At 31.5% G+C, this 19,000-nt stretch overlaps 3 protein-coding genes across 3 annotated transcripts in view; all 3 read left to right on the top strand.

The window, feature by feature from the left end:
- The window catches only part of LOC133183102 (molecular chaperone MKKS-like), a 202,105-nt gene that overhangs the window by 74,707 nt on the left and 108,398 nt on the right, over positions 1-19,000 (top strand). The gene's annotated exons all lie outside the window — the stretch shown is intronic.
- LOC133183953 (interferon-induced protein 44-like) lies at positions 1,358-5,413 on the top strand. The gene is made up of 5 exons (XM_061318824.1): positions 1,358-1,489; positions 1,991-2,200; positions 3,461-3,607; positions 4,549-4,726; positions 4,873-5,413. Exons 1-5 carry the CDS (start codon positions 1,463-1,465, stop codon positions 5,181-5,183), a joined length of 873 nt encoding a protein of 290 aa, XP_061174808.1. The 5' UTR covers positions 1,358-1,462; the 3' UTR covers positions 5,184-5,413.
- Positions 9,833-18,149, top strand: LOC133183951 (homeobox protein unc-42-like). Its single transcript, XM_061318823.1, has 4 exons — positions 9,833-9,953; positions 10,712-10,956; positions 17,589-17,888; positions 18,048-18,149. The coding sequence occupies exons 1-4, from the start codon at positions 9,833-9,835 to the stop codon at positions 18,147-18,149; spliced, it is 768 nt and encodes a 255-aa protein (XP_061174807.1).

Genomic DNA, 19,000 nt, shown 5'->3' with positions numbered 1-19,000 from the left:
CTATTTGTATATCATCATAAAATTCGGTGAATCGTTATGAAATCTAACTTCCTGCATACATTGGATCCCATTATCAGCTTTCGTATGGGTCACGTGCTATTAAGCGGGTTTTCAGAAAATTGACATTCAAAAGAAATTAAAAAAGATCTTGTAAAGTTTCTTATAGCTAGGCTTAAAAAAATAATGCTATGGGGTGTAAATAGTGTTTTAATATTACATGCTTATGCATTCATTCGATGTACACTCTTCTTTATGTTTTTATGTTGTTTATTTTCAAAAAATTGAGTGAGGCGGTTTTCCAGAAAATAATTTGTCTAACATAAGTTTTCTAGAAATAGATACTTTATCGTAAATATTATTTTAAAAAAATATTCTGTTGATAGTCGAAAAACTATCGAACCCCTGCTTTTCAGTTTCGCTTTCTGTTCAATTTTATCTCTTCTAATCTACGAACCAGCCTTGTCATCTTTATAAATTACTTTTTGGTCATTACATTCATATTCATAACATTGAAGTACTTAAACGCCCACATAACCTAACGGGTTTTTACTTCTCGTAAGGTCAAACGAAATTCAGAGGGAGTAAGCAAACCTATCATTTACAGGAGGAAATCCTGGGGTTCATATAATGGAGGAATCTACTGTCGTGTAAGTTAAAAATACTGTCAAATATTTTGAGTTTTACATATTGTCACTCTAGAATTATAACAATAATCTAAGCGAAATGAAAGTGTTAAGTAGTGACTATGAATGTTTCTTTATGTTTTATCTTTTTTTTTAAAAAAAATTATATACACTGTACCCTGTCATTTAATCATCCTCATCACAGATATTTGTCTCCGTTATCTAGAATCACTGAAATTTACTTACGTCCAAAAAGAGCAGGAAAGTTTTTGGATACCTCTGCTTATATACATGTATTTATACACTGTTTGTACTATTTATGTTTTAAAACCTTTTTTTTAAATTTGCCTATGTCACTATTTTCCTTTTTTTCATGGGGAACGAAGGGCTTATATATGTTATATTATACTCTAACTTTTTACAAAAAATGCACGAAGAACCTACCAAACAAAAAGCAAGAAAGCAAAAAAACAAAACAAAACAAAAAACACAAAACAAACAAAAAACAATGAGGTAACCCTACCTATGAGATCAAAGCACTCTCTGGTATGGACATGAAGTGGTTAAAAGTTAAGGTTATAGAAGGTGTAAACACAAATATGATGAACGATCACAAAACATGAAAAAGATATACTATGGATCCATTAATGAACATTGTGGGGCTATTCTTAAAGTACCCGGGTAATTTGAAATGAAAATTTTATGAGAAACTGAAGTTAATAATACTTAGTGGCAATAAATTAAAATTTGTTTCTCTTTTTCATTAATAATTCTGTTACAGATCTGAAGAACCAACATCCAATATTTCTGATGATTTACTTCAGAAACCATGGCAGGAAATGGATGAGATTGACTGGAGCGAAAAGGTTAAACATTGTAAAATCAAAAAACAAGAAATTAACTTTTTGATTTGTTTTTATTCAGTAATTCGAAATTTGTTTGCTTAAAGCATAGGCTTTAATAAAAAGAGCCATCAGACCAAAGCATACGTTAATTGCAATGACACAACAAATAATATACTAATATATACATGTACTTATACCAAAGGCTTTAAGAACCTGTATTTTTCTCCTACAGATTCCAGAAACCTACTGTAAATATAAGTTTGATGCTAATAAATTATCATTATTAATATCAAAGTGATTATACTGCATATTTATTAAGTAGTTGAGTGTCAAATTGAAAGTGAAGGAGTTTTCTTTTTTATATACTCTACACACTTTCGTTTAATTTGACGTTATGTCTTGGTGATCATATACATAAGTAGAAGTTTTACATTGAACAATAAAACAACAACAAAACAATGCACATTGACTGTGTTTATGTTTGTGCCTTTCATAGGAATGATCCCTTTTTCTCTGTTGCAGTCCTTGGATAGTCTTCTGACAGAAACAGAAAAATACACGCCCTTGGCAGAGATTGGAAATCATTCAAAGATTCCACACGTCAACATTTTACTATTGGGGCGTATTTCATCGGGAAAATCCAGTTTCTTCAATACCGTAGACTCTGTTATCAAGGGGAGATTATCTCATAGGTCACGTGCCGGATGTGCAAGTTCTAGCTTAACAAAATCAGTAGGTTTACCCAATCACAAATCACATAAATAATTATATGGTCCGATCAATTGCAATTGGTGAATAAACAAAAGGTTATCACCAACAACACAGGCACTTGTTTCGTATACGGGGCACCCCTACTTATTTTTACCACAAGGTACCTAACTCAATTTCAGGCACCCCCGCTTCAAGCTCGTATTTTGTTTATATATCAATCATTAATCTACTTTAAAATGACATCGTTAGCTTCGAAAGACTTTTTTCTTGTCAAATTAATCGTTTCGGACGTCTCTGGTCGATCCTCTATATTGTAAACCGCTCATTTCTTCTCGAAAATTATCTCGATACAAAATAAGACTACAAATGGTATACATTGACTTCCGGTTGGGGTTATAAATGTAGGATAAGTCCATAGACTTACGAGTATTCCTTTCCGAGGTCTCTGGTTTTATCCTTCATTTATAACCCAACCGGGAGTCTATGTATCCCATTCGTAGTCTTATTTTGTATCGAGATAATTTTCGAGGAAGAAATGAGCGGTTTACAATAAAGAGGATCGACCAGGTGCCTGAAATTGAGTTAGGTACCTTGTGGTAAAAATAAGTAGGGGTGCCCCGTATTCGAAACAAGTGCCTGTGACCAACAGGCATCGCTCTAACTATAAGAAGAATAGCAATCTTCTACTTCAAATCCTACACTCACAATTAAAGGTCGTCGAACATTTCCATGTTTGGGCTTTAAAAATAACGCTATTTTTCACTTTTCTAGTGATCGCGTAGAAAACAATGAATTCACAGACTTCATTTTACCAAACACATTGCAGATGAGCTCACATAATCAACTTTGCAGTGTTTTAATTTTTTCCGACACTCGTTTTTTTCTTTGAAAAATATTTTTAAAGGCAAGTTTCGAAAAGCTAGGTGATCAGTAATGGATAGGAAACATACAAAATAAGATATACGTACATGTATGAAAACTGTTTTTTTTTTTTTTTTATATAGTTCTTTACCAAAATAGAAATAATCTATAAAAGAGACTGAGGTTACTAAATGTCAGGCATTGAAAACGTGAACTTTTGATTTTTAGTTTGAAAGAAAGATATTAAATTTTTTTTAAACCTTCCATTTATATTGCTTAAAAAAATCAGCAACAGAGAGCCGAAGATATACATACAGTATTTTTGCATAATCTATAATGTGCGTTATGCTAACTTTTCCTTCTATGTCTTGGGCCTCGAATTGATTGACTTTTTTTTAATGAAATGATCTTTAATTCTAGCTTGATGTTTACAAAGTAAAAGGAAGAAAAACATCTGGCGCCTTAAACTTTAGAATGGTAGATTGTCGTGGTTTAGAAGAAGACCAAAGTGTGAACTCTCGAGATGTTGAGGCAATTCTGGATGGTCACGTGATGGATGGATATGTGGTTTGTATTCGAAGCAAGAATTAAACGTCTTTCGCACATTGATAGTGAAAGTCGACACAGGCACGTAGCATGGGGGGGGGGGGGGTCTAACATAACTTTTTACAATTGAAAATGTTCATGAAAAGCCGGCTGCCCCCCCCCCCTTTTTTGTTGCAGTATAGTCAAATAAGGGTAATGTAGTAGTGTATACATGTATATAAAATTTGGTACTGAAAGAAATTGGAACCTACCCCCACCCCACCCACCCCACTGAATGTAAATTAATATGTTTGAGACCCCCCCCCCCCCCCAGTCACACCTTATCGAATAACGCTTATAAAATGTCAAATTAAATACGGACACCACTCATGAATGAATAAGTACCGAATGACAAGTATCCTCGGGATGACAAAATTTTCAATCCGTTTTTTTGTCCGCCAAGAATCCGGCGGAAACATTAGATTGAAGTGTCCGTTTAAAGTGCAGCAGCTTTGTGTTTGTACGGAACTCGCGTGTTTCTTTTCGCTCTCTTGGCCAGTTTGGTTATTTGGATGAGGTCCTTGGGACGTAAGTCCAGCTGGATAACAACTGGCCAAGAAACGAATAAACCGGGTGTGCTTTAGAATTAAGACAACCACAGGACTGTAAGTCGACAACAGCGCACAGTTTCTTACGTTTTACGCGATACGCATTCGTTACTCAAACGGTGAAATAAGTTGCTTGTATGCTGCATGCGGTTGTTACTCGTTTCATATGCTTCATATTCTGGTCGCGAGCGCCTCCTGCGAAAGTCGCCAACGGATTACCAACAAAGTGTGTACTGTCATTGGTTTCATTATTATTATTATTTCTTGAACGTTCATGACTCTGATAAAGAATGAGGGAAGCTTAAAAGTGCACGTGTACGCATCAAATAATAAACATGAAGAATATATAAATCTGAATCTTGATGTTTTTTTTAGTTCAATCAAAGTACACCGATTACTAAAGATAATCCCAAGTTTAGAAAAGATCCGACCTTAGCTGATCGTATCCACTGTGTCATCTTTGTTGTTGATGGTTCGAATCCACCCGAAATAACAATGTCTCAGAACGTTGAAAAACAAGTGAAAGAACTCCAAGAAATGATGAATAGACGAAGTAGGTTGTGTTTTGATATTGTTTAAAAAGGAAATTGTGAAAAGTCGTTGTATGTCATTAATTCAGCATTTGATTTATGATGGCATTTTTATTTTCAAAATTAGTTTCATATCTATTGAGTTATGACAAAATTTTATTTTGTTTAGAAATCCCGCAGTTGATCCTGCTTACCAAAGTTGATACGATGGCTACTGCAAAGGAAGACTTGTCGAAAGTTTTTCACAGTAGAAGCGTCTTGGAGATGAGAGACAAAGTCGCCATGTCGTTTGGGTTGCCTCCCTATACCGTTCTGCCGATGCAAAATCTCGCAAACTCTCCAACTGTCTCCAAAGAGATTAAAATACTGACATTGTACAATCTTCGTCAGGTACTTCGAGCTGCGGACGATTTTCTGGAAAATCAGGAAGAGGAGATATCGGGAGATAAATATCTAGGAGCTCAGACTGAATCTTATTAATTGAAAATTTTCAAGAACAAAATTTTCCTTGTGACAAGATTTTTTTTTTATTTTTGACTAAAAAAAAATTTATGGATCCAAAAACTTAGAGTAGCGTATTTCACCCTTGTCTTGATCATTATCAATTATCAACCTCATAGGTTGATAGAAACGTGCATTGTTAATTAAGTTTTAAAACAAAACCTTTTTTAAAAAAATGCGAAGTAAAGCATGCATGCTGGGTTCATCTGTATCTTGCCTCTCTATCTGAAAGGTTTTTTTTTTAAACTTTTCTGCAGAGATTGAACAGATTTTCTTTCATTCATATAAAGTGCTCCTTTCTTGTGATTCCTTTTTTAACCTATCACGTATTGCTGATATTTATGGCAATATACATGTACTCATAATTAATTCATATGTATATTTGAATCGTGATTTTTGTATTCGATTTCATCAATGAAGCATCCTCTTGTTTTATTTAATTTCATTTGTCGAATTTAATGTCAGAAATGAACAATAAGTGTTTTTTCCTTAAGAACGATTAATAATGTCTTAACCTTTGGGGGATAAGAATTTTCGTTTTATTCATTGTTTCTTATGTCTTTTATTCTAAATCTTTCTTTCCTTTTCTAAATAAAACACAAACATAATTTTCACTACCTTCTGCTTAATACGTCGTTTCAAAGATCCCGAGTTCAGTTTAATTCATATAAGAATTTCATCGTGTTTTGGTGAGTAAGAAATCGCTGTAATTTCTTTTTATTATAACATTGCTATGTCCAGAGAATTAAAAAAAATCAAGCCAAGTAATTAAAGTCATCGATAAAGGGAAGAATGACACAAATTGTTAAAAGTCTTGCTTACTTATTGGTATTCATGAGAAAATCGAGAAAACTAAATGAGAAATAGGAATGCAATTTGGATAACAACCCAGTTAAGACTGAGCGATAGACCCTCTGGTTTCTCTCGCTATTATATAAATCATCCGTGTTCTGTGGGGTTGTCTTCTTTTCTTAAGACTCATTAGGAATAAATCAAGAAAATTATCTGCAAATATTCTCGTTCATATAGAATGTATCGGCCTCCGTCTTGTAGAAGTCAAGAGAATAATTGAAGAAATTTTCTTGACAAATTGTGCGACAATTGCATGTAATTTTTGGATGAATGTGTTTAATTCTTTTATTGAAGAAAGTATGGCCTTCTTAGTTTTAATATGTAATTTATATTACTTTATGAAATGAAATTGCACATTTAAAGGATTTTTTAAAATATAAAATTATTCATTATTTTATAGAGTATATTGATGATGTCTTGAATTAACGATCAAACAAAAAATGCTAGAAGTTTAGAAGTTGAAGCAGCCAGTATCACATATGTAGCTGAAGATGTAATTCCTCAAAGGTTAAATTTGTATCAAGAGTTGCGTTTTATTAAGTACAAGGGAAAAATGCCTAAAATTATATTAAGATATAAAATGATAAATAGTTGTACACAAAAGTATCTATATACAAAGAACTATAAAAACTATAATGTCCTACCTCCATTCTCAGGTCCGTAGCAACGGTTTCAAAACTGCGGGGCCAACCTCCCAAAAAAAATCTGACAAGCAAAAAAAAAAAAAAAAAAAAAAATACAGAATAGAAGAAAACTCCTTAACTACCCCTCCTCCTTGCATTCTACGGGCCTGATACTTACAATTTTTGGGAACAATTATAATAGTTTTAAGTTTCCATAGGTAAGGGCTACTTTAAGTGTAACGCTACTTTAAGTGTAACATTATTGACAGTCCTTTTTTGTGCTCTTTTGGAAAAACAGAAAAGGCATATCATTCATTTCTTTTTCTAAATGATCTATTTAATGCTATTTTAGAATGATCAATTTACGTATAGTGGACACTCATGTTTTATTACATGGGGAGATGGCTCAATCAGTATTTCCGAAAATGAAAATTTATTTCCAAATGTGCAATTGTTTACGAAGAGTTCTAGTCGTTTTTTGAGTTTATATCTTATTTAGATTCATTTGTACATATTACATCCAATCATGTTTTTGTACATGCATAGTTTATGTGAGTAGATAATCTTTTTGACCTTTGGTTCCAGTGTATTTATTTTAATTTCTTTAAACATTATATTTTGTGTAAAAGTAATTGTCATCAAGGACAGGAAATTCAAATTAAAAACAAAAACTTCTGCCCGATCTTTTTAACATATAAACAATAAAATATGTTCAAACCAAACCAATGACTACATCATGCATGGAATTTTTTCTTCCATCAACTAATAAACTTTGGAGTTACTTTCCTGAAAATATTACGGATGCACAGAATGTATCTATATTTTCAAGAATTTATTGAGATTTTTTTTCTTGTGGACAATATAATGAAATTTATCACCTTGGAATTAAGAAATATCATTTTGGGACTATATATATATATATATATATATATATATATATATATATATATATATATATATATATATATATATATATATATATATTACATAAACATATTAGAAAGAACGCAAGTCATATTAATAGAGTAATTGTATTCAGATTAATGTATATGTACATTATGTCAATTTTTAATTGATGCTGTTGAAAATTCTTATCCTTATTTTTTTTACATCTAATACAAAACGTTGCATACATGCAAAATTTAATTAAAGACACAAAAATTATTATTTTGTTTAATTTGAAAAAGAAATTAAAATGTTTGTAATTCTTTCGTCTTTAATTGATATTGATGTTATCCCTTTTTTCATATTTATGTTCTTTTTCTTTCCTCTCTCTCTCTCTCTCTCTCTCTCTCTCTCTCTCTCTCTTTCTTGTTATTTCAAGCTAATATACTTTCGTTTTGTTTGACCGTGATCTTGGGAGAAAGCTGAAATAGGCTACCTGTATATCTACTGCATGATCTAAATTTATCCACAGAAAGTGTGGAAATCCCCCCCCCCACCCTTTTCTCTATGATGAAAAATAATTAGAATAGTTCACAAATATCGTGTGGCATTCCTGCTTCTAGAATCTACATTGTACATCTGTTGTTACAACTCTTACGCGACACCTTCTGCTTAGATAGCGGTCGTGTGCCCTATTGGCCAATTAATTCAATTAAATAATCAAATTAATTTGACCGCAACAAACGTTTACCATGTGTCTTCTTCAAACACAATAATTGGACGATAAAGCAAAAGTAGGTGTTAGACAGATTGGACAATAATTATTTTTTTCAGGATTTTGTTTTCCGATAAAAGATAAAAAGTTACCGATGTTTGTAATTCAAACATTACCCGGGGCCCTTTTGAGTATACACTCAAAATTGTTTCAATGTACGCTATTTTTAGAAAATATTTTTTTTAAATTTGCTCAAATTTCAAATACACATACGCTGAACAAAACTTATTACATAACCCCTCTATATTTTTATGACTTATATTTGTGAAACAGCGGGTGGGTCATCTGTTTTGAGTGCATTAATATTTCTACCTGTCGGCAAGGTCCAATTAAGGTCTTTCACACACCTGGAATTTTTAGCCTCTATGGGACAAAAACTTTTTTATGAGTAAAAATATCAATTGATTATTAATTTTCATAAATTTAAACAATATACTAACTTATACTCAAATAATTATTGTCTCGCAATCTTTTCTTAAATGGGGTGAGGTGGGCGGGGGGGGGGGGGGGGGTAGATGAGCAAATTTTAACATGTTTAGTTGTTTGCTGATCAATTTCGTTAAAATTTGTCTAAAAGCAAGTGAAACATGCCCTGAAAATTCACTTCTTATACTTTTTTATATACAGAAAGATACATGATACGCATATATTTTAATCACCGATGTAAATGTTGGTGACATGAAATAAGCCACTGAAAGCCACTGAGAGCGCTAAAATTGCACAAGACATGTCTGCGCGATTTGGCTACCCCGGGTTCTTTCATGTCTTGTCGTGATTGCGGGTTGGGGGTAACATCGTGCGTGTTAAGGGGGTGATTTTCCTAACACCAGAACTCTATTTCTGGTAAAAAGTGTAACCCCCTCTTTAGAACGATTGAAGCTGGCCATCTGGATAATCGAAGGCAATTTCATTCATCTTCGTGTAATTTGTGGATATTTTAGTTTTAAGTCTAGCATATTTCCAATTATATACCCTATAGGAAGTTTTGACAATTAATATCTTGTAAAGTCTGCACAATCATCTAATATCCGCAAAAAATATTGTTAAAAATGAAATTCTTGTAGGTTTATTTTTTAATGTCTGAATTTTGAGAAGAAAGTGATAGGATATATGATTACAATATATTAATGGTCGAATTTTAAATGTGAAAAACAATCAAAAATATCAATAAACTAAAAGTATCTTATGTCATAATAAATATAATTGGCAAAATCAATATTGATCCCATAATTTGGTAACGCCTTCTTGTTATGATAATTATTCGGCGAACTCTTTGAATCTGAACGGACCAATCAGCGATCAATTTGGAGCAATATATGTCGTTTGTATTCTGATAGCGATTTCGCGTAATTTGATTGGCCGACAGCCTTTAGGTAAAAAAGTCTTCAAACGTCGTACTATAAATCAACAGATAAGAAAATTATATTAGACATTTAATTTTCGTCCTCCAACATAACAATCATAAAAATACCATAAAAAATTTCCCCCCAAAAATGACGGACGATAGAATTCAGCATGGAGAAGATGGTATGAGCAAGAGGAAACTCGATGAATTTTCTGCTCTTTATAATTTGGACAATGGTACAAGTACTCGGAACCTCTCTGACCCTAATGGTAGGTATTTAGTAACCTTGTTCATCAACGCAGATGAATTCAATTTAGTTGACCACTAATAAGTTTTGTGAATTAACCTAATTTACAACTACCCCATTAATCACGGAATTGAAAATGGAAAGCATCGAACTATCAGGTGGGTTGTTACATATCTAGGTATATAATTACGTTTAATTTACAATACTTCTAAATTAGGGAATCTTGATTTAGTTACGATACGATATATAAATTACGAGTAACAATTTGACTATTGTAACGGTATTGAGGCAAATTTTTCTATAAGATTCAGAAAATTACAGGTAATTTGTCACAACCCGGAGTGTTTTGTTAGCTGAAGTTTGGACTAACTAAATTTTAGATTCAAGAGACTCACATAATTTGTTTTTGGATGTGAACGAATAAGATTAATAAAATTTGATAGAATTTGCGGTGGCGACCATGGTAAGTATTTTTATCGAATTTTGTGGGGACCATACAATAATTAGAGACGTGAAGAGAATTCAATAAATTTGACAAAATTGCTTTTGCAATTTAATTTAGCGTTGCTTTATATATATTGAATTCTTCAGAATTGCTTGTTTAGTTATATTTCATTGCTGTTAGATGCAAGCTGATTTTTTCTGAGCAAAAAGAAAATTTTTTTTAATCATTTCTGACAGATTTTATTTTATCAAACAGTTTCTGTAATATGACTTCTTTAAAGTCATACTTTTTATTTGCTATTTATATTTTTGAAAAGATTATCTTATTTTTAATAGGTCCTGAAGGAGCATTTAAGAAAATAAAGCATGAACCTGGTTCAGGAACCAACAATTCCGGAATAAGCGGTGGGAGTTCGAATCCAGCGGCGTGTCCTACTCCTGCAAGACGTCGACACAGAACCACATTTACACAGGAGCAGCTTCAAGAATTAGAGAATGCGTTCGCAAAAAGTCATTATCCAGACATATACTGCCGCGAAGAATTGGCCAGGATTACTAAACTCAACGAGGCTAGAATACAGGTAAAACTGAATTATTTTTACTTATTATTTAGAATAATTTATATTGTATATTTTTATGGTAAAAAGAAAATTATTTAGACCGAGTATTTTGTATCATTACTTGGCACACTTATTTGATATTTATCTAAATATGTATTTTTATGCATATTAATATCGGAGAGAAAAGTTGTACAGGGTTGCTATTTTATGTTGCGGCACTTGCTCAGTCTAAGGATATTTGTATTTCTATTTCAAACCAAAATGTGTATAGATTTTTGATACACGTGAAATTTGTTATAAAACTTAATTCTATATACACAAGCACAAAAGTATCAAAATCAAGTAGAGAGAGAGAGAGAGAGAGAGACTGCAGAATTTTGGCTAGATACAATTATTTGGATAACCATATGTATATTTGTTTTAAAACCAAATTTAAAAAGATGAAAGTCAAAGGGGTCTGCTTGTTTTAGATAGCGTCCGGGACATGTATTTGGGGAAGTACCTGTAGAAAGGGGGGAGGGCTATTTAGGCTTTAAGAGTGTCGACTCGTTTCAAAAATTAATAGAACAGATTTTTCTAACGTATAACTTCTCATGATCAAAAGATAAAAGGGTGAATTTTATGTGAGAATATCTATGTGTATATGAAAAACAAAGTAAATAGAAAGAAATTACCTTCAATTATTTCAAAATTTAACGCTTGAAAATATTTTAAAATGAAACAATGGTTCAAAATCGTGTTCTGGTTCTCGGAAATAAGTTCCAACAGATACCATAATTACAGAAGACGATTCTTTTCCGAGTGACAGAATTGACCATAATTAAAAGCTAGAATTCCCCATTGAGAAAATAAACAAGGGGTCTAGTCAGAAAATTATCAATATTTGTACCAAAAAATCGTGCTCGGAAACAAACGAGGGAAATTTTGTTTGACAGATGGAACTAAACTTGACAAGAAATGCACCGCGGGAGGGGTTCCGAAGCACCTAACGAAATCATTAACGTCGAAAACTTCAAAAGATTTTTATTTTTCGTTAGATTGAGCCAATGACGGGGAAAACTTTAATCGTTGCTCCGCTGGAAAAGAAAATGATCTAAGAGTTTAATATTAATAATCTACTATTTTTGATTGGTGAAAACTGTATGCTTTACACTTTAAATTCTAAATTCGAGATTAAGGACAAATGATACAAACTTTTTTTTCTTTAAAAATCATGAAAAATACAACTTAAATCATGTTTGTGTAAGTAAAATTAATAACTTTAGCAGCATGGATTTCTATTTTCATTTTAAATTTCACTATACTGTCCTTTAAAGTGTTAAAAAATGTATAGATTTATAAGGATGAAAGGGTGACAAAAAGGTAGGATTTTGAACATCATAGGAAGTTTACAATTTCTCCGAAATTTGACATTTGCATCATTTACAACCAAAATAATTCTAATCCATGCATCCATTTTTTTTTTTTCATTTGTTTGTTTTGTTTTGTTATTTGTTTGTTTTTGTTTTTATCATCTGCCTTTAAAATAAAAAAAAGGGGTTAAATACTTCCTTTTCGAAAAGAACAAAAAAGAAAATACACATGTAGTTCACTTATCTTTCTTTGTAACTACATGTAAAACTTACCAAAATCAACTGTTTATGAATAAAGATTCAAAGCCACGTCGAAAAATACATAGAATACATTTAAAATATTTTATGTTTTTTATTACTTTGAGAACAAAACATGATGCCCAATTAATCAAAATTAAAAAGAATAATAAAATAATATCGAAATAGGCACTAGTATATTATCTTTTACTACAATGAAAAACTCCTTAACATTCTTATTTGTTTAACAAACAAACCAACAAACAAACAAAAACAAAAAAAAAAAAAACGCTTTCTCTGTCTACTTGCATTATTTAAATTTATCGTAGGTCTTAATTCATTTATTTGAATACATATTCAAACACATTCTTAATTTTTTTAAGTGAGTGCGGTTTTTATTTTTACAGTTTTTTTTCGGAAAATATGGCATTTATGCATTTAGCTTAACATACACTATTTAGAAATTGATTGGGTCTTTATACATATAAAAAAAATTGTAAGATAATTTTAAGGAAAAATATAACGAAACATTAAATAATCGTAGATTCATGCACAGTAAACATATTTCATTCTCGTTAAAAACAAAATTCCAGTCATTAGGATTGGTCTTAATAATAAAAATACTTGTCGCTGCTTTTTTTAATAATGAAAAAAAAAATCGTTTTCTATACTGACCATGTTTCTTATAGTAAAATTTATTTAAAAATATGTGAAATTCTGTAAGAATAAAAGTTTCACGTAATTTAAAATTTCCAAAATTAATCCAAATCACGTCTGATTGCCCATGCTGTATAATACATTTATTTGTAATATTATACTGACCGCTGCGATGTACCTTGACTAGGAAATCAATACACCTGTCATTAACAATTGATACCTGTTTATTGGCAGGTATTTTGTGTGAAAAGGTTCGTCCGATTGTACATTATTAATTGACCCTGTCACGCTTAGACTAAAAATGCTATGAACTATAGATGGATTGCCATAAACCCGATTTCGTCAATTTACTTGAGATTTTGACGTGGTTGCTCTAGATAAAGTATTTTTATCATATTTTTTCAGTAAGGTACATAAGTAAAACATTCATTGAACTTATTTTCTAAGAAAGGATGCTCGAATATTGTCTGATTATATTTTTTTTTCTTTTAAATCAGATTAATTAAGTCGGTACATTTTGTCGACCCCATTGTTGCAGTATATTTTACTGACGTAAATTCTTCGGAATAATTTATTAATGATCATTAATTCTTCACTCTTTGTGGAATTTTTTTTCCCAAAAAAAGGAAAAGAAGTATTCGAATTTTTGTTATTACAAAGGAAAACGGGAAAATATTGTAAATATATTCACTTAATTAGATAAGATCTCTAAATTTACAAAATGATGCTTATCTCTCTACATTAAGTGTGACCAAGCAGATATAACAAAATTCAACAAACAAACAAACAAACAAACAAAAAGAGGGAAAAAAGCTATTTCTTTCTAGATATATCCAGGGAGAGTGAATAGCACTAAGGTTCTTCATAGAATGTAATATTCATTGCAAATTATATACATGTATACATACTTTGAAAAGTCAGATGTTATCTTTTCGTAAGTTAATACCACATTCTTTAATAATTCTTCTAGAATAAAAAAAAATAGAGAGAGAGAGAGATGATATTTTACATAACATTGCCTGTTAAATGTACTTTGTTAGAGATTCTGAATAAAAAAAAAAAAAAAAAATATTATTTGAATAAAATCTGCCAGAATAAAAAATCACTAATTGCATCGAGATATAAAATGAAAGTTGTTACAAAAGAAAAAAAAACTTTTTCCTTTTTGGATGTTTAATTATTTAAACTTAAATTAGACAGTACCATGATGTAGTTTCAAATTAATTATAATGCTAACAATTGCAGTATGGTGTAGAAATATTTGTTTTAAAAAAAAGACTAATTTTTTTTGCGCAGCACCAATCAACCAATAATTTTTTTTCTAATAATTTGTATGCATATAAATGATGCATTTTGATGCAAGCTTGTTGATCAGTCCAATGGGTTGGGACACCATATCATTTGATACACATTGTATAAATATGTTTTTAATTTTTGTTTCACTATCTTAGTACTTATGATTAAAAAAGTAAGTTACTATATATTTGAACTTTTATTCTACAGCTTGTTTGGACAAAAAATGTGTACATAAAACACCTGCCCCGACGGAGCCTATATATATGTACATGTATTTGACAACAGCAAATATTATGCACGTGACAGAGAGTTCCATTTAATTAAGAGTTTAGAGCTTATATATAAGCAGTGTTAAATTGTATGTTTGTTCAAAAGTACTTATCATAAATACTTTAGTAAATAATTTTATAATATATATACTAGAATATAACTAAAATCGTTAAATATGTGTATTGTTTTAGAAACAAAACAGTGTGTCTAAGCTTTTTATCATAATTGACGAATGAATAAGAAATAATACAGTGTACCTGAATGGTTAGCTATAATAATAAACAATGACAAAGCCTTTAAATACGAACAGTAAAATTTATTCAAAAGCATTTAAAGCACCGTGTATACAGCTTGAGAAACAATAAATCATTTTTCGATTCGCGTTTCCAATTTCGTAAAAAAAAAAAATCTAAAAGCGAAATTTCATATCAAACGATGCCAGATATTTAGAAAATCGAATGACAATTTTTCACTTAATATCTTTATTGAAACCTGTATTATCTCTTTACGATCAAAGCAACGATACTAAAGCAATTTCTTAAATTCGACCTCGTCAATTTTGTGATCAGTAATACTAAATTATTAATGTAAACTTTTTTTCAATACAGTTTTGCAACGATGTCGTATACATGAAACAATAGAGGCTATTTTCTTCAGTAACGACGTTTTCCACTCTGTAATAGTGAGGCTATGTATGTAAGACTTGATGTACGGAGGGGGAAAATTCAATTTCGAAAAAAGCCAGGGATGGCAATGCGCTCGAGGCCCGAGTGTCGGCGCTGATGAATTTTCATTTGCCGCTAATGCAGTGAAAGAAAGCGCTAAGAGAGTTTTCCATTAGCGGTTCTGTCTTGTCTCATTATCTTGTCTACTCTCTAGAGACGGGCAACCTCCTATCAGAGGACACCCTGAAAAAAATCCAGAAATATTTTTAAGGTAGTTTTATGGTATTGTATGAAGAACGTATTTAAGGTTTGCAATATATAGATATGCAATTAGTCTTTTTTTTTTATTGCAAAACGTATAAATGACGTGTGACTTTTTCAAAAATCAGTAATATATTGTCATATAGACTGATCTGAGAATGCTGTGATTAGCATGTACGGGTATTTCTTTTGGTACAACAGGCGTGAAAAAGGCTTTGACTACTTACACGTGTCAGACATAATGCCATCAATTTCCGACACCGTGCTGATCACGCGTAGGCACGCGTTTTTATCAGGGGTGTCATGATTGTGTCGTGAGAGGCACACGTCCTCCAACAAGTGATAAAATACATGGTAGGACGGATAGATCAAACGTGTATAGATAGGTAAACTTATCAAGTATTTCAAAGAGTTTATTGAGAGAGAGAGAGAGAGAGTGAGAGATGTAAACCAGTATGAAAGGTTTTATTGTGTTCTAAAAAGAACTGTGTGTACCAAAAACAAGTTCTAACATTTCAGAAGCATTGCGGTATTTTTTTTTTGGGGGGGGGGGGGGTTATGACTGTTAAAATAAAGCTTTTTAGCTTACATATAGATTCCTGCTAATAAATGATTAGTTCTGTCATTTTTCTTTTTTTACGATTTTTTTTAAATTATGTTTGAAACACTAGTCACACAAATATTCTTATGAATTATTAATTGATTAAAACTTCTTTTGAACTAAAAAAAAAAAAAAGAAAGAAAGAAAAGTAAAAATATTAAAAAAAAAAAAACTTGATAAAACTTTGATTTTTTTTTTAATAAAGACTACATGTTCTATGTAAAGTTATATAAAATCTTTGACACAAAACAGAAAAAACCCACTCAGTGTTAACACAAATATATAAATATAATCACATATTTACTTCTTATAATCGTAAATCATTCAAAAAGCAACACAAATAAATGATCTGAAAATAACGTATTGATATAATAATTGTCAGAGATTTTATGCACTGAAAAGAATTTTACGAATATGTAACAGATTATATGTTAAATATGCATCAATTAGTGTATATTATTGGTCCGTGAATATAGGCATATACAAGTGCCCAATTTGTTGAAGTTCCAACAGAAATACCAAAAAAAAAAATATGAAAGCGTGGAGTTTCAATTTGCAAACCTTTCTGTAAATGACTAATTCGTTTTCAAAAGCGTTGCTGTACAAGAATACTCAGTACTCCAAACCGTTCTCGTTGCAGCTTCTTTTTCTCCAAAATCAAGTACATTTTGTATTAAAGGAATAATTGAAATCAATTCTGCTTTCTTGGATTCATTGACCACATTGAAAGCAAACATGCTGAATGACGAGCGACGAAGATAATTGCAGACGACTTTCCTGCACGCGCGACGAATTGACGTCTGCTTCATTAATCCCGCTAGAAATATTTGGTCTCTTGGTTCATCAAAAGCTATTTCTTTTCAATTACGTATGCAAAACATCGTGTATTTCTACGGACATTTCTCGCTTTCGATGTCTTTAGAAAAGAGAAGAACTTCTTCCGGGGGTGCTTTTGTAGATCTCGTGTAGGATCTCCTCTGAGTTAGACTTTGCATGATTAATAAATTTTCGCATTTTCGAATAATCAGAAAATTTGCAACTATCTGCATGAATTGTTAGACTTCGGTTTTGATAGATTTGTTTTAGCTAGATCATAGAGCACATGAACTGAATGAACAAAATGTTTAAATGAAAGATTTATGTAAAAGAAAAAGTTCTGCTTTGGGAATTGATGCAGATTAATTATCTGTGTAGTGTTTTGCACTGGAGATATGAAATTTATTCTGACAGAAACCTGCAACAAGTCATCATATATATTATCTATTTCGATTTTTTAAAAAATACTTTGCTTTTAAAGGTAAAACATTTTTTCAGGTGTGGTTCCAGAACAGAAGAGCAAAATACAGAAAACAAGAGAAACAATTAGCCAAATCATTATCGCCAGTAATGAATCCAGCTTGCGGAGCAATGATGAAAAATATTTACCCCACTACATCAAGACCATATGGAACTTACCCTGCCCCACCCACTATGAACTCTATGTCCAGATACCCTCAGATGAACACAAGCTACCCTCCCGTAGCACAGTTCTCAAGCATGCCGGGAATGCCAACAACTAATATGGCGACTATGCCCAGACAAGTTCAACAGTTTCCAATGACGGATTATAATTTGGTGAGTTCAAGAATTATTCACAAATAAAGTTGTTGTTGTTTGTTTGTTTGTTTTATCTGTATTTTTTTTAAATAAGATTGTTCTGCAATATGTCTGAAATTGGGATTATATTTTTCAACGGATGAGGATTATTTTGATGATGACGATGACTTTTTACAGGAAACACATGAAGATGACTGGTACAACAAGAGTCTAACAGCCCTGCGGATGAACAACACACACCATGGTCTGTCGAATCCAGTGCTGCAATATCAAGCGTGACCGCATAACACTATACCGCCGACTTAATGGTGTTCGAAAAAAATCAAATTGTGTTTAGAATTTATAGTTTATATTTAGTGCTGATTGAAGAATGGATGTGAAATTTTAGGAACTGCATGGATATTATGACTTCATTTGAAATGAAAGTATACAGTATGCATGTTTATACATGTAATTGTAAAACATGACTATAATATATATTATTAAAGGACCCGTACACAAAATTTATGTTTTCGGTCACAAAGTGATGCTTGTTTTAATGTCTTTTCAACTCTGTTGTATAAAATTATTTTAAATGGCTGTGAAACAGTATGTCGTCGACAATTCCATAGTATTAGTAAACTGATATACTTGTGCCATGTATCTAGCATTGTAAAGTCAGATATATGAAGTAAACATTGTCAAACTGGACAAAAATGTCTTAAAGTCCAACACTGGAGCCCATGCCACTTGATCTAGGCCACGTTAATGCACTAAAAAGATTAAAAAGAAATTGCATTATTGACAAACAGTTCTTTCTTCATTTTCAATTTTGTTCTCCATGTTAACAAATTAAATAATTATAATGCAAACACACAGATACAAAAAAATAAAAGCAATAAAACAAATTTTTAACTTTGTTACTGCAAGTTAGCATTGGGTGTAAGAACGAAATGCATGTGCATCCAAAATAAAGCAAAGTATTAGTGCAAAAAATCTCTTCCATTTTGCCTCGGACTATATTGTCGTAGAAAAGAAAACACCAAAGATGTGTCATATGCCGATCCAAAACATTGTAATAGCTTGTCATCATTACCCGTTTTCTTTTCATCATCCTTCAATGTTCGATGGAGTTTGAAGTGGGGGTACTT

This window comes from Saccostrea echinata, unplaced genomic scaffold (assembly GCF_033153115.1).
Source record: "Saccostrea echinata isolate AGI-Se365-2 ecotype Australia unplaced genomic scaffold, CSIRO_AGI_Sech_v1 ptg000009l, whole genome shotgun sequence".
Taxonomy (NCBI): Eukaryota; Metazoa; Mollusca; class Bivalvia; order Ostreida; family Ostreidae; genus Saccostrea; species Saccostrea echinata.
This window is presented reverse-complemented; position numbering and strand designations above follow the sequence as displayed.